General features: G+C 54.0%; 6 protein-coding genes across 6 annotated transcripts; 2 read left to right on the forward strand and 4 right to left on the reverse strand.

Annotated features, from left to right (window-relative positions):
• Positions 1–488: 488 nt before the first annotated feature.
• NECHADRAFT_33933 (uncharacterized protein) lies at positions 489–1,786 on the forward strand (the record flags this gene model as incomplete). Its single annotated transcript, XM_003045922.1, has 2 exons — positions 489–614; positions 668–1,786. 2 exons carry the CDS (start codon positions 489–491, stop codon positions 1,784–1,786), a joined length of 1,245 nt encoding a protein of 414 aa, XP_003045968.1.
• Positions 1,787–2,035: 249 nt separating this feature from the next.
• NECHADRAFT_66333 (uncharacterized protein) lies at positions 2,036–3,497 on the reverse strand. The gene is made up of 2 exons (XM_003046492.1): positions 2,813–3,497; positions 2,036–2,756 (listed from the first exon to the last, which is right to left on the reverse strand). The coding sequence occupies exons 1-2, from the start codon at positions 3,392–3,394 to the stop codon at positions 2,052–2,054; spliced, it is 1,287 nt and encodes a 428-aa protein (XP_003046538.1). The 5' UTR covers positions 3,395–3,497; the 3' UTR covers positions 2,036–2,051.
• Positions 3,498–3,791: 294 nt separating this feature from the next.
• Positions 3,792–4,961, forward strand: NECHADRAFT_33830 (uncharacterized protein; the record flags this gene model as incomplete). Its single annotated transcript, XM_003045923.1, has 3 exons — positions 3,792–3,964; positions 4,027–4,186; positions 4,308–4,961. 3 exons carry the CDS (start codon positions 3,792–3,794, stop codon positions 4,959–4,961), a joined length of 987 nt encoding a protein of 328 aa, XP_003045969.1.
• Positions 4,962–5,581: 620 nt separating this feature from the next.
• NECHADRAFT_12700 (uncharacterized protein) lies at positions 5,582–7,312 on the reverse strand (the record flags this gene model as incomplete). Its single annotated transcript, XM_003046493.1, has 2 exons — positions 5,582–7,010; positions 7,062–7,312. Coding segments are annotated over 2 exons (1,680 nt in total), but the record flags the coding sequence as incomplete, so codon positions are not given.
• Positions 7,313–7,754: 442 nt separating this feature from the next.
• On the reverse strand, positions 7,755–9,172 carry NECHADRAFT_66336 (uncharacterized protein). The gene is made up of 2 exons (XM_003046494.1): positions 8,547–9,172; positions 7,755–8,488 (listed from the first exon to the last, which is right to left on the reverse strand). The coding sequence occupies exons 1-2, from the start codon at positions 8,947–8,949 to the stop codon at positions 7,902–7,904; spliced, it is 990 nt and encodes a 329-aa protein (XP_003046540.1). The 5' UTR covers positions 8,950–9,172; the 3' UTR covers positions 7,755–7,901.
• Positions 9,173–9,974: 802 nt separating this feature from the next.
• On the reverse strand, positions 9,975–13,962 carry NECHADRAFT_90945 (uncharacterized protein; the record flags this gene model as incomplete). The annotated part of the gene is made up of 4 exons (XM_003046495.1): positions 9,975–10,598; positions 10,653–13,589; positions 13,641–13,731; positions 13,787–13,962. 4 exons carry the CDS (start codon positions 13,960–13,962, stop codon positions 9,975–9,977), a joined length of 3,828 nt encoding a protein of 1,275 aa, XP_003046541.1.
• Positions 13,963–14,155: the final 193 nt, after the last annotated feature.

The following is a 14,155-nucleotide window of genomic DNA, read 5'->3' on the forward strand; positions in this document are numbered from 1 at the left end:
TATCTGAGCCATGATCGATACTGACGAGGTTTCTTTTCAATCACTTGGAGATCTCAAAGTTTCCGTGACCCCCGTAATCTGATCTCAGAGGCATGCCGGCTTCGGCCCTCTCGGCCCCGAGGGTCCGGGGCGGCGGTGTTCATTGGCCACGGAGAATTGGCCAATGAAATCACCGCCGGGGATAAGTGGGTCCTTCCGGCGTATCAACTCGGGCACGCGGGGCCGAGATGCCCGGTGTAAGTGTTTGTGTGAGAAGATACATTAAGAGAGATCTACCCAAGCCAGAATGACTGATTGATACAGGCAAGACACCATTACGTGGTCTTGACACTACTATCCCTCGTCTTCAAACGGCTCTTTGAAACGCAACTGAACCTCCAACGCCTACGACCGATCTGAATAATCCTGACACAATGTCCGAACCAACTCTTCCCGGCGACAGTCGCTCGACCTTGTCTTCGATCGAACTGGAAGAAATGTCGTGTGTAATGGATCGTTGTTGTCCAGATACTCAACACCAGGAAGACCCGGAAGGCCCCCCTGAAGGGGGGTACGGCTGGGTGTGTGTCGCCGCAACTTTCCTGATTAATGCCCATACTTGGGGCATCAACAGTGTATGAACATCCTCTATCCAGTATAGATATGTTCTCTAACATTCAGTGAATAGGCATACGGTGTTATCCTTGCCTTTTATCTCTCCGACCATACCTTCCCCGGCACCACCGCACTTGATTACGCCTTTGTGGGCGGCCTCAGTATCGCATGTGCCATGCTTGTGTCTCCCCTGGCGACCTTTCTGGTACATCACTGCGGCATAAATGTGACCATTGTCATAGGGGCAGTCTTTGAAGCGGTCTCGCTGATAACAACGTCCTTTGTCGGGAGAAACTGGCAACTATTCCTCTCCCAGGGCATCTGCTTCGGTATTGGCATGGGTCTCTGCTTCATAGGTTCTGTGGGAGTGACCTCTCACTGGTTCGAAAAACGCCGAAGCCTTGCGAATGGAATCTCGGCTGCTGGTTCTGGGATTGGCGGTCTTACATACTCGTTGGCGACAGGGGCCATGATTCCCCGGCTGGACTTTCCGTGGACTATGCGAATCCTTGGCATCATCTGCTTCGCCGTAAACCTGACATGCGGAAGCCTACTTCGTCTCCCACCCAAGGAGAAAAATAGATCCAAGGGCGCTGCGCTGCGGTTCTCTGTGGTCCGGAATCTGCAGTACAACATCTTGCTGGCATGGGCCTTCCTAAGCAGCATGGCATACGTGGTGTTGCTATTCAGTCTTTCGAGCTATGCTGTGGCTGTAGGCTTGACGCAGCATCAAGGCAGTATCATCAGCGCACTCCTGAACCTCGGCCAAGCCTTTGGCCGACCTGGAGTCGGGGTTCTAAGCGACAAACTTGGGAGGTTCAACGTTGCCATGGCCGCCACCTTTTTATCAGGCTTCTTCTGCTTTGTTTTCTGGGTCTTTGCAAAGTCCATGGTGGCGCTTTGCTTCTTCGCCATGGTCATTGGCTTGGTAGCAGGGACTCTGTGGGCAACGGCAGCTCCGTTGGCGGCAGAGGCTGTTGGCCTTGGTAACATGTCGAGTGCCCTGGGGGTCCTATGGTTGGCATTGGGGCCTCCTACCGCTGTGGCAGAGGCCATTGCTGTAAAACTAAGGGACAATGAGGCAGACAAGTACCCGTATCTTCGGGTGCAGATGTTTGCCGGGGCAATGTATGTTTCTGCTGCATTGTGCCTGGCATTGTTGAAGTATATGCGGGTTTCTACCAAGAAGTAGTGCAGACCAAAAGGGGCAACTCTGTTGAGCAACTTAATGGATGAATGGGGATAGATGAAAGCAAACACATACAGAGGACGGCCTAGACAAGGAGATGGAAAAGGGATAGATCCTGGAAGGTATTGAATCATAGAATGGTGGCTTGTTGTAGTAGAGTCACTCAGGCCCATGCCCATGATAGGCGTAGCCACCTTCATTACACGAGCGGAGCGTAGGTGTGCATGTATGACCCTAAGGTCAAAGCATAGTTGCCCATGTACTATATTCAAGATATCTTTGCATCCGTCTTCTTAAACAAAGGCTTCCCGTCATCATCAAACTCGGCCCACTGAAAGAAGCCGCAGCTATCCTTGCCCGGCACGTTACCGGCATAGCACATCCAAAAGTACTTCCCAAAGTTCTCCTTCTTCTTGGTCACCACTCTGAGCACGCAGGGGACACCGCATGAGCACCTAGGCGTGAGTCGAGGGTGCATGTTGTCGCGATGATCCCTATAGGTAATGTTGATGCGACTTGCCCCTGAAATGGGATGGGGATCTATCGATAGCGCCGGCGAGATGCAGTGCTTCCACTCCTCCTGCATTTCGGCATGCATCACTAAAAGCGAGTTATGGGGGAGGTGAATGGATATCTGGCCCTCAGCATCTGCATCCTCGACGGGCTTCTTATCGCTGTCCTTGGGTATTATCCGACGGACTCGAAACTCGCGAGCGACACCGAGGGAGACGGATCCAATGACCGCTCTAGGACCGAGATATGTCAGATGATCGCTGTGCCAGCCAACATTCTCCTGCGGACCGTGGTAATTGTTGACAATGGCCGAGTTGGGAATCCAGTCCTCTGGCGGCTGATACTTGAGCTTCTTACCCCCTGGGTAACGTGTCTTGATCCGCTTCTGAATCTCGGCGTTGACGGCTTCTTGGACCTTGGGTTTCACCTTGAGGAGCTGTGGTGTGATTCGCCGTACATCCTGGATACCTGATAGTTAGATACGGGGATGATGTGGTTGAGGAAAAGGGGAGTTACCGTCAGTCTAGCCCCGTTGTAGTGATAGTCAGTCTTTGTCCGCCGGATCTCGTCGTAACTCTCAACGTAGAAACTAGACGTGTGCGGACTTGAGACAATGTTCTCAAACAACTGAAAGGGTGGTTGTTCGAATGTCTTTGCCTCCTCCAATAGCTCCTTCAGAAGCTCGTTGGCCTCTTCAGACGGGAGGAAGTTGTGGATGATGGTGCATGGCGTGTGCTCCGCGACGTCCTCCGGGTCGTAGAGGTGCAGTGTGCTGCCTTTTTTCGACTTGAGCTTCTTCTTCACCGGTGACGTGGCCAGTGAGCTTGAGCTGCTGGGCAACGCATATTGTTTCAGGGACTGCTGGCATCCAATGACCCGGCTGCCCTTCTTCACCTGAGGCCGAACCTTGAGCGAAGCGGACGCCTCAGAGACGGAACCATCATGAGCCAGCAAGATATCCAGCAAGTCTTCCTGCTCAAAAGTTGGATGCAGAGATGACAAGAGTGCCAACTTGACCTCTGTTGGTTCCTCCGGCTCCGTCTTGTCCGGTTGAGGCGGGGAAGCTTTCCGTTTAGGGCGTGTCAGGAAGGCTTTCATAGTCTCAATAGAGTATTTAAAGCCACCTGCTGTTCATCTCAGCAGTATATAACAACACACACGGTGGCATTCTGCAAAATCCACGTCCAAAAATGGATTGAGCATTTGCTTGTCAAATGTCCAGGCTGAAAGGGCGCGGTGGCGCGAAATGTGTTCAACGCGAGAGCACGTGATACTCACCTCGATTAATGCACCGACCCGTTGATGACGCATCGCATCGATAGACGCATGGGCTCACGGCACCCCCGCGGCTCGGCGCATTACCGAGGCACATGTCAATACGACCTCCCTCTTGCTTGAGGTCTCTCGAGAGGAGGTTTCAACGGTGGTCGCCCTGCCGTGAATAAACCCTCCTTATATCGATGCGACCTGTCCCAGAAGACACCCTTACGGCATCATGGCTGCCATGCTAGAGTTCCGCACGCAGGGCTACAACCCCTACGCCGTAAAGTACTCGCCGTACTACGACTCGCGCATTGCCGTCGCGACGTCGGCCAACTTTGGCATCGTGGGCAATGGCCGCGTCTTCACGCTCGGCCTGACAGCCCAGGGCGTGCAGGTTGAAAAGACGTATGTAGCATTCAACGTTGATTGGGTCGCCAATGGGTCACTGACGCTCCTTCGCGCTGCAGTTTCGATACCAATGATGCGCTCTACGACCTGGCCTGGTCCGAGATCAACGAGAACCAGCTGATTGTTGCCTGCGGAGATGGATCGCTGAAGCTGTTTGACCTAGGCGTCAACGACTTCCCCGTCATGAACTTTCACGAACACAAGAGGGAAGCCTTCTCAGTCTGCTGGAGTCCTGTGACCAAGGACACATTCATTTCAAGCTCCTGGGACGGGACAATTAAGATTGTAAGCTCCTACTTGTTTCCCTGCTGAGTACAATACCTCTAATCATACTCGACAGTGGTCGCCAACGCGAAACCAATCTATAAAGACCCTTCCCATCGGAAACTGTACTTACAGCGCATCTTTCTGCCCCTCCAACCCCGCCCTGATCTCTGCCGTATCCTCCGACTCGCATCTCCGCATCTTCGACCTCCGAACGCCATCCTCTGCCAAGTACCACCTTACAACAACCATACCTGTCCATGCGCCTCCCCTGCAGCCTTCGCCCATAAGCGCCCCGAGTCAGCCCTCCGAGATTCTCACCCATGACTGGAACAAGTACAGGGACACTGTCATCGCCACGGGCGGCGTGGATAGGGTCCTGCGAACGTTTGACATCCGAAACCCCGCCGCCGGTCCGATCTCTGTCATGCAAGGCCATGAGTACGCTGTCCGGAGGCTGGCGTGGAGTCCCCATGCGAGCGACACTCTCATCAGTGCCAGCTACGACATGACAGTCCGCCTCTGGAACGACGGGTCTAACCAACCGCAGAACCCAGCCATGGGTCCCTCAATAGGCAACCAGGTGGGCATCATGAACCGTCACACCGAGTTTGTCACTGGAGTTGACTGGTGTCTCTTTGGAATGGGTGGTTGGGTCGCCTCTGTAGGCTGGGATGAGCGGGTGCTACTGTGGGATGCCAACATGCTCATGGGCCAGCGAATACCGTGATCAAGGAGCAGACCAACATGTATAAACTTGGCGTTCGTTGACTGGGAGTTTGGATCGGGCGTTGGGCTGGCTGTCTTTGGCGGCGCTGCCGTTTGTCGAGAAATGTCCATGGCTATAAATGTTCATGGTATATAGGCATCTATTGGATGTCAGACATGGTGGTGAGGACAAGCCGCAGATATAATAGCAAGACAACAATCACATACACACAAAATATCAGTCTTGTTGGGATTAGAATCATTTCTTAAGTAGAGTTGTCGTGGACGAAAACCACATATATGACGCCTTCATCATGTCTAAAAAAACAAGCCGAACCCCCTTTTTTCCCATATCATACATGCGAATCCATCCCGAACAATGCCCAGTACAAGTACAAATCATCCAACAGTTCAGTCCATCGTCGTTTTGGTATTGTTACATTTTCACGTCACAGAGTCACCCATTACCCCTTCCCCTTAAAAGGAAGAAGATCCGTAAGAAGATCCACGGCTTCCACGGTTGTCGCGCCCACCAGTGCGGCCACGGGAATTATAAGAACGACCAGAACCACCAGAACGAGGATATCGGGCGTCGTCCCGGCGGGCATCCCTTGACATGGCGTCGAAGGGATCACGGCCGCCTCGGTCACCTCCGCGGAACTGTCGATCGTCTCCGGCGTCAAAGTCATCCTTCGCCTTGACGTTCATGCCCCGAGCACGGGACAAGCCCATCTTGTTGACCCAAACAGGCGAGACATAGGGGGGGGCTTCCCAGCCCCAGCCATGTTGGGTCCAGCTGTTGACATCCTCAGCCAGGGTAACCTTGTCAGTGGAAACACCAAACATGGAAGCGTATGTGCTTGAAAGGAGTCGGCGAGGCATGACCTCAAAGATTGCTCGGGTATCCTTGTGAGCAGGAGTGGTCTCACCACCCTCGACATCAGTTTCAGCACTCTCGAGGGAGCTGTTCTGCTTGATGGGGAGACCGGACAGAAGCTTGCGAGCACCCCCGACGGAAGAATGAGGGATGATCAACCAACCCTCACCCTCCTTGTTCTGTCGACCAGTTCGTCCAAGACGATGGATATAAGACTCGCGGTCTCGGGGAGTATCCACCTGGATGACATGAGTGACATCGGGGAAATCCATTCCACGGGCCGTGACATCTGACGAGAACAGAACACCAGACTTGGCACCACGGAACATGTCGGCGGCCTTCTGTCGCTGCGACTGGGTGAGCTTGGACTGCATAACGTAGGTGTGCAGAGGGTGAGCGCCCCGGGAACGAGAGTTTCGCTGTCGGTGGAAACCCATCTCGCCAGCAAGCTCAACGAGACAGGTGGTGTTGAAGTAGACAATGGCCTTGAAAGGGCGGGCATTGGGATCCTCAAAGGACTTGGCAGTCTCACGGTCAATCAGCTCGAAGAGCGAGGGGAAGACGTGGGTCCAGCCGGAGACGGGGACGATGTGCTGGGGAACCTTGTCATGAGTCAGGGACTCGTTCTCGGGGATGGTCTGAACGAATTCAAAATCATCGGCGCGGACCATGGTACGGGCCAGGCGAATGACAGAGTCGGGGATAGTGGCGGAAACAAGTATAGTCTGGCGAATCTTGTCGTGGGGGCTAGGGAGTTGGCTCTGGATCTCATTGAGCTCCCTCTCAAAACCGGTATCAAGCATTCGATCAGCCTCATCGAGGACCAGAGCCGCCAGGTTAGGCGCCTCAATGTTGCTTCTGGGGTCCTGGAGCAGATCATTGAGACGACCAGGAGTGGCAACCAGAAGGTGGCAGCCCTGTCGGCGGGTCTGCATAAGCATCTGACGCTTATCAGTGCCGCCAACAGCACACTGGACAACGAGGCCAGTGTTGGCAGTCAATCGGCGGGCCTCGACGGCAATCTGCTCGGCGAGTTCTCGAGTAGGAGACAGAACAATGCCACGGATATCGTCAGATCGGGCCTCACGCCTGGCACCTCTGTTGGCGAGTGTCGGGTCCTCGTTGATCATTCTCTGCAGGAGGGGCAACAGGAAGGCAAGCGTCTTTCCGGTACCGGTCTTGGCTTGTGCGACACTTTAGAAGAATTAGTCTGCGAAATCTCGAGGCGATGGTTGCGATACTCACATATCAGTGCCCTTGAGAGCAGGTACGATTGTCTTGGCTTGGACAGGAGTCATAGTGTCATATTTCATGCCATCAACGATGGCTCTGAGAAGAGCCTGGTCGACATCCTGAAGCTCGGAGAACCTTGCGGGCTCCTCAGCAGGCGCCGAGCTGGTGGGCTCGGAGGCTTGAGCAGTGGCCTCAGCAGAGTACGCTCGGGAGATGAAAGAGATCTTGTTCAAAGTGGCGATTGAGGACTGGGCGGACAAAACCTGACGACGGGCGACAGGCAATGCGGCTCGAGTTTGAGAGATGAGGGCAGCAGCGGCGGCTGTCCTGGCCTGGTTGGCGCAGCGCCGGAGGCTTGTTCGGAACATTGTGACTGAGTGCGACAGGGACAGAAAATACAATGCCACAGATAATTGCAAACAAAGAAGGACGGATTGAAGACGACGGATGGGAGGAGAGGGGAAAAAATTAATGTATGGGAGGTTTGGAGGCGATAATCGCGTCGCTGAGGGTGGAAGGGAATTTTTCTCACAATCTCTTATCGGCTAAGTGGGTTCTTTTTCTTAGGTTGGACGGCAAGTCCGCTCCATCCGTCACGTGGGGCGCCGGAAGATTCATGGAAGGCAAGAAAGACCCTGTGTTTCGGTACCTCAGGCAGAGACAGCTCGAGTCGAAACGTCTCACATGTCATTGGCTGGCTTGAGTAGAAGCATCATGCATGTTAATCAATTCATGAATCTCATATCGCCGCGTCGCAATGCTTGTCGACAACCAAAGGCGACTTCTATGTTCCCGGTTTCCAACGTCTATGTCTAAATTTACCATATTGTTTGGCCGTACGAGGTCTTCCTTCTAAGCGACCTGGACTGACCTGGATCCCACGATTGAGAGACCCTCGCCAAGACCATCAGAGATGCCCTGTGTCACCCCATCTACAGTCCACACGAACGCCTCCAAAAGAGCTTGTCCAACCTTGCCGTCGTTCATCTGGCCTATCGTTTCGGTTAAGGAGGCGCTCTGCTTCCCGATCGAGTTGACAAAGTCGATGCCGTGACCAACAACTACCTCGGATATCTTGTATTTCCGCTCCAGTCTCGCAGCACATCGTATGAGATACAGCAGGTATGGCATCAGGAAGCTAAGGAAGAAGATCAGGTTGACGACAGTCATCTGGACTCCGCGATGAAGAATCGAGCGTTTTCGACTGGGCCCGGCTCGGCTCGAGCTCGTTTGTAGTTGGCCTCGGTTTAGATTCGGTGGGTTGACGTCTTGTGGTAGAGCGCTTTGTACCCGTTTCAGTTCACAGTCATCGAGGTCCTGCGGTAAGGCTTTAAGGAGATATGTCACGCCGTCAACAAAGGCCTTGCGCTCAAAGGTGATGTCCTCCTCTGTCACAGCGGGCCTGCCCCCATCTATCGAGATGTTGACGAGATTCGTCCCTATGCAGACGGGTCAGCTTGCGATATCATTTCCATCAGACGACAAGAGCAAGTGTACCCTGCCGTGCAAACTTCCAGTGAATGCCAGACGCGGCTCTAACAACCTGCTCATCGTCTTTAGTTTCCGAATAGAGAACCCGACTCATCCCGTGCGGACGCGCAGCCTCGGCTTCCGTATATTGAGGCTCATCTCTCTGCGTCAGGATGCCGGTCTCGAGCGGCTCAGCATTGAGAGCTGCGGCATCAGCTTCTGAGAGAGGTCGAGGTTTTGACTGCGCAGCGGGGACTACGACGCCTGGGCGGAGGGTGTGAAGACTGATACTGCGGCGAAGGAAGCGGATCGGGCCTGATTGAAGCGACACAGGAAGCATGGCGACCACGTTGGAGATCCTGCTCTCGGTGATCTGAGCGACCTTGACCTCCTCAAACGCCGGCGCAAATGATCTGATGTGGGACACCATGGTCGTCGGGTGCGAGAGCAAGAGAGCTGGTTGCGTGCTTCAGTCCAGTCGAGGTAAGTGAAAGTATGGATGCCGGGAATGAAACGAGACAAATCTATAGCCTAGACGTCCACGTCATGGTGTAGGAAGTGAGAAGAGAAGTGAGTATGTTGAAGCCCCTGGTGAGCAAACTCTCGTGACCAGGGTCGGGTCAAGGTCAGTGTCAGCAGGTGAGCGAAAGGAGAGAAACTTGGGCATTAAAGGGTAGAGAAAAGAAGCCTTTCATGAAACAAGCGATAAAAAAAAAGGCACGAGGCGAGCATGAGCAGGCACAGGCATTGCATTAACCGCAGCGCGTGCAGTGGCCAACCCAATCCAAACTTATCATTTCTAGCTTCCATCCCATGTCAAATCCGCCCCCGTCCCATCCCGAGTTTGAGTCTGACATGTGAAAGCGAGTGCCCGCCCAGCCCAGGAAAAAAAAACTGTTGAGCGAACACGGGAGGCCAAAAGCCGGGCTCATGGATCCCATCCATGATAAGGTTAGCGTTCCAATGAGGCTGTTTAGAGTGGGGAAAATGCAACGACCTCTCGTAACTCTCTTCACCAGGAACGGAACCATTCGTCCTTCACGTGTGTGGTGTGCAGATATTGGAGTGTTTGTAATCTCTATTGCATACTGCATCATCAGTGTTGCAGTAGCGTCATCCAGTCGCTTCAACCAGCTCAACGGTACAGAATATCTGTCCTCGGATGCGCAAGTACGTACAATACAGCAAGTACCTAGGGAGACGTGATAAATCCAACAACACCAATTGCCGTCCCGATTCCCTTTTCGCCATTCGCCAAACACAAAAAATACAAGTTACTCTCTCCTGTTCCGTCCATGGGAAATGCACAATTTGTCGCCTGTAACATCCATCGCAATGCAAAAACCACTCATTCAGTCCCCGTCCGGTTCCCTTTTGTCCGGTGGCTTCTGTTGCCACTCCTCTTGTTCCCCTCTAATACATCGTAAGTGTGTTCATATCCACTTTGATAGACCGTTACATCACGTCTCTGCTCAGCTCGTACGACCATCCACCCTCCCGTCTCAGCTTGTCTCTGGCTGCCATGTCCTTTCGGATATCGTCCTCAGTAAGACGGTCAAGGCCGCTCCAGTTGGCGCTAGAAGTGCGAGCACGGAACTTGTGAAATCTCTCCTTGTTCTGGTGGAAGACTTCCTCCATGTTCAGAGCTGGTGTCGGACCAAAGACTTGTGATGGATCCATCACCTCCTGTCGCATTAAAACACGACGGAGGTCAGGGGAGTCAGTCCAGGCTGCACCTGAGATGGCATGTCCGTCCTCATCATCTTCATCCTCATCATCAGTCTGAATTTCAGGAAGCTCCACAGTCTCAGGGTTCTGGAATCGCGGCGATGATCGTTGTGCAGACTTGGCCACCGACTTGGCTCCATTGACACCACCGAGACGGGCGGGCGTCTTGTACGAAGGCCCTGCAGGGTTTGGGTTGGGGGCAAACGGAATCGCCCCCTTGTGGATTTGGGCCATATCCAAGGGGTTGCCTCCCTTGGCCTGGCCTGGGTGCTGCGCGACACCAGTCTTGAACAGGGTTTGAACAGTATTCTGAGAGACATAGCCACTCATCATGTTCTTCGTCTGCATGTCCTGGTTATGGTCAGCCTTGATTCTAGTATAGAGATGGCTGCTGTCATGTCTTACCTTCTTAAGGGTGCTCGATGGGCGAAGAGGAGGTCCCTTGATGTTGGGGGGGTGATCAAAGTCCAGCTCGTCAGCAAACTCATCGCTCGTTCGGCGGCGCTTCGCATCCTTGGCCTGATACTGAGGGCCGCGGGAGGGAGCATGTCTGGCTGGTCCATCCTCGTTGGCATCTTGGCCAAGCGGCCTCTTCGACTTGGAAGCAGTCGACAAGACCGTATTGACAGGGCGCCCAATGTCCTCTTGAGACCTATGAATGCCTGAGTTCATACGAGATGGGGGTCGTAGAGGACCATCCCCTCGCTGGACTGAGCTGGATTTGTCCAGTCCAAGACTGTAGTCAGGAGGACCGTTCGGCTGTGTTCGGACAGCCGGAGGGGGTGCCGGCGTCTTCTTGGCCTTCTCGATAGCTGCCTGGCGCTGAGCGTTCTTCTTTGCATCCGTCTGCTCACGCTTACGCTGCTCTTCCGCTTGTCGTTGAAGCTGCTCCTGCCTCTTCTTTTCCTCTTTCGCAGCCGCTCGCTTCCTATCCATCTCAGCCTTCGCATCGCGTCGGCGCTGCGCCTCGCGATCATCCTGCTCCTTCTTCTTTGCTGCGAGATCAATTGCTCGAGGACGACCAGTTGATCCTACCGAAGCATTAAGAGCTGGGATAGACGGTTTTGTTTGAAGCGAAGCCTTGCTCGCCTTGCTCGCCAGTTGCTGTTTAGGTTGAGAGCTTGTTGAAGCACCATGATCTTGGAAACTGGCAGACATGGAGCTGCTGGCGGGATGATACTGCGAATGCTGCGAACCGGTGTTCACCCGGATAACAGTGGGAGCCTGCTTCGTCTTGGCAAGGGTTTCCTTTCCTGGCTTCATAGGTCTCCTGAGTTCCTTGTTACGAAGAGGTTGGCCGGGTCCTACCGATCGCGAGGCTGAGGGAGGAGGCACCATGGTAGGGGCATCGACCATATCCACATCATGATCAGTGGCCTTTGCTTCTGTCTCATACGGCTTAACCTTGCGAGGGCTAGACCGGGTGGCCTTGGGCGTAGTCTTAGTGGCAGGAGGCTCGTTCTCCTTTTTGGCGGCGAGTTGCTTTTCCATGAGGGCAATCCTCTCCTGTTCCTTGCTAAAGACGCGAACCTTCTCGCGCTCCTTTTCTCGCTCCTTCTCAAGCTTGTCCATTTGTTCAGCTTGGAACTTGGATTCCTTTTCTCGGCGCTTGTCCTCCTTCTCACGTTCCGTAGAAGCCCGAGTGCGCTTAGCAACAGGTCGAGATGGACTGGCTTGTCGTTCAGCAACAGGGCTACCGTTCCTGAGTGCATCCGCGCTGGGTTTGCGGAGGGCTGCTTCTGAAGACAAGTTCGGGTAGAGTCCCAGGCGGGTTGTGGATGGTGAAAGTATCGACGACTTGCCCTCGGCGCTGGCCGCTGCACTGCTGATCAGGAGCCCCTTGGACATGGTTAGAACAGACGATAGCTTGTTCTTGACTTGCTTCAAGGGGCTGTCGCGGAACCGCCGTGAGGGCGATTTGGTGGGAGTCTGAGAAACACCAGACTCGGGCACAGTCGCCATCATGACAGAAGGGTTCGAGACTGAGACCGTCTTCTTATGAGGACTAGCATCTTGCTTCTCCAGCGAGCTTACAAGTGGAACAGCAGGCACGGACACAGATTTTCCATGTCCAAGAATGTTGGGTCGCTGAAGGGTTGCTGCGGCTCGAGTAGGCGATTGCGTCTTTGCTCGTTCCTCGATGTCCAAGTTTCCCAGAGACCCCACAGTGTCCTTTCCATGGATTCCCTCCATAACGTCGGCAGAATGGCTCTTTGAAAGCGTGGGCCTTGAAGCAGATGCTGCGTCCTCGGCTGGCTCAGCAGCTGGAGGGTCAATCCAGTCATCATCGTCGTCCTCGGGGAAAGCACCAGGAGTTGTTGCAGTTTCAAGCTTCTTAGGCGATGGTGATTTCGGCTCTGGGACAGATTGGGACGCAGAGGCGGGTTGAGAGTTTGTCAGGCTATGAATCGATTTCGATGGTCGGCTACCGTTGGGCTGAGATTTTCCAAGCACGTTTATCCGATCCTGTAGCATCTGGGTATATGTCTTGTTGTGGTGAACGGCAAGGTCTTCGGCATTGTCTGGCTGTTGAGCGGGTACCGTAGGAAAATCGTCCACATCCATGTCGTCGCGATCTTCTTCGTCAGAGGCATCTTGTCTTGCGTAGTTACCTAGACTCTTTCCTCCCGTATGCCTGCCGAGGTAACTGGTCCTCTTAAAGTCGAGATGGCTGGTCCGAGACGCTCTAGGGCCACCACTCTTTCCTGCTGTCAGAGGCTCTCGAGCCGGAAGAGATGGGAAGTTGAGGCTGCTCTTGCGGAAGCCTGGGCGCATCGGGCTGGAACCGTCGGATTGGGAACGGGCGTCGTCAGGAGATGCCTCTTCGGGCTCCTGGGGCTCGGTTGTTGTCTGCTGCGTCTTGGCGGGTGATGTAACCGCGGGTTCATCTTGAACGATAGAGTGCAGAGGGCTCGACTCGGCGGGAACAGTTGCGGGTTCGTCGATTGTTGTGGGGTCAATCATGGAGGCATCTTCTTGGGCAAGAGGATCGACAGCTGTAGAGTTGATGTCCTGGCTTCCATAATAGCCAGAATCCTGCGTCATAGGTTGTGACTTGGCTGTGGGAGCGGACTCTTTCTCCTGCTCGACGGGTTCGTCGACATGATTGTCCGAGGAAATGTGCTCGACGTGATTCACGGTCTGGTCCTCCTGGGCGATTCGGAACGTCTTTTCAGGAGACGGCAATGTCGGCTTCGGTGGTGAGGGCGCGTGACGCCGAGGCGAGGGGGAAGGAGGAGGAATCGATGACTCCTTCTGGAGCTGAGGTGTGTGAGCTCTGAGATGATGGGCCAAGCGGTTGGCTGAACTGCTAGGTGTGCCACCGAAAACATCCGACAAGGGCTACCGTTCATTAGCAATTATCATCAAGCCAGGCTCAGCGTAGACACTTACGACTCTTGGCTCTGCGGCATTCAACTTGCGCACGGTTCGGGGCGTCTTGCCACGTAGTTTACCAGGTGTCTTGAAGGTCTCTGCGATATTGCTGAAGGATATCCATGTTAGTAGGCGCGACCAGAACAAAGAGGGGAAACGCGTACGTTTCATTCTCGCTGAAGATACCAGCCATGTGCTCGTTGAGCCACGAGAACTCATTGTGAGCAGCGTACGTGAACTCGTCGACCTCGACATCAACAATCTGGAGGGCAGAAGCGCGCTCGTCGGCGACCCACGCCGCAGAACCGGTTGGGATGCGCGGTCCTCGCATAGCCGCCATTGTGTCGGTTGTGAGAAGGCGCGCGCGGTAAGAAGAAAGGGTCAAATTCGACTATAGTCGTGTATGGCGAATTACAAGTTCATCGGGCTTGCGAGTTGGGAAGCAATTAAAATGGTAGAGTTGTAAAGAGCTTGGTTGATCGCAGAGAGAGCTTGGAGTTGGATGGTGGCTCTGTTTGTTTTGGGTCCGGGCA

This window comes from Fusarium vanettenii, assembly GCF_000151355.1.
Source record: "Fusarium vanettenii 77-13-4 chromosome 2 genomic scaffold NECHAsca_18_chr2_1_0, whole genome shotgun sequence".
Taxonomy (NCBI): Eukaryota; Fungi; Ascomycota; class Sordariomycetes; order Hypocreales; family Nectriaceae; genus Fusarium; species Fusarium vanettenii.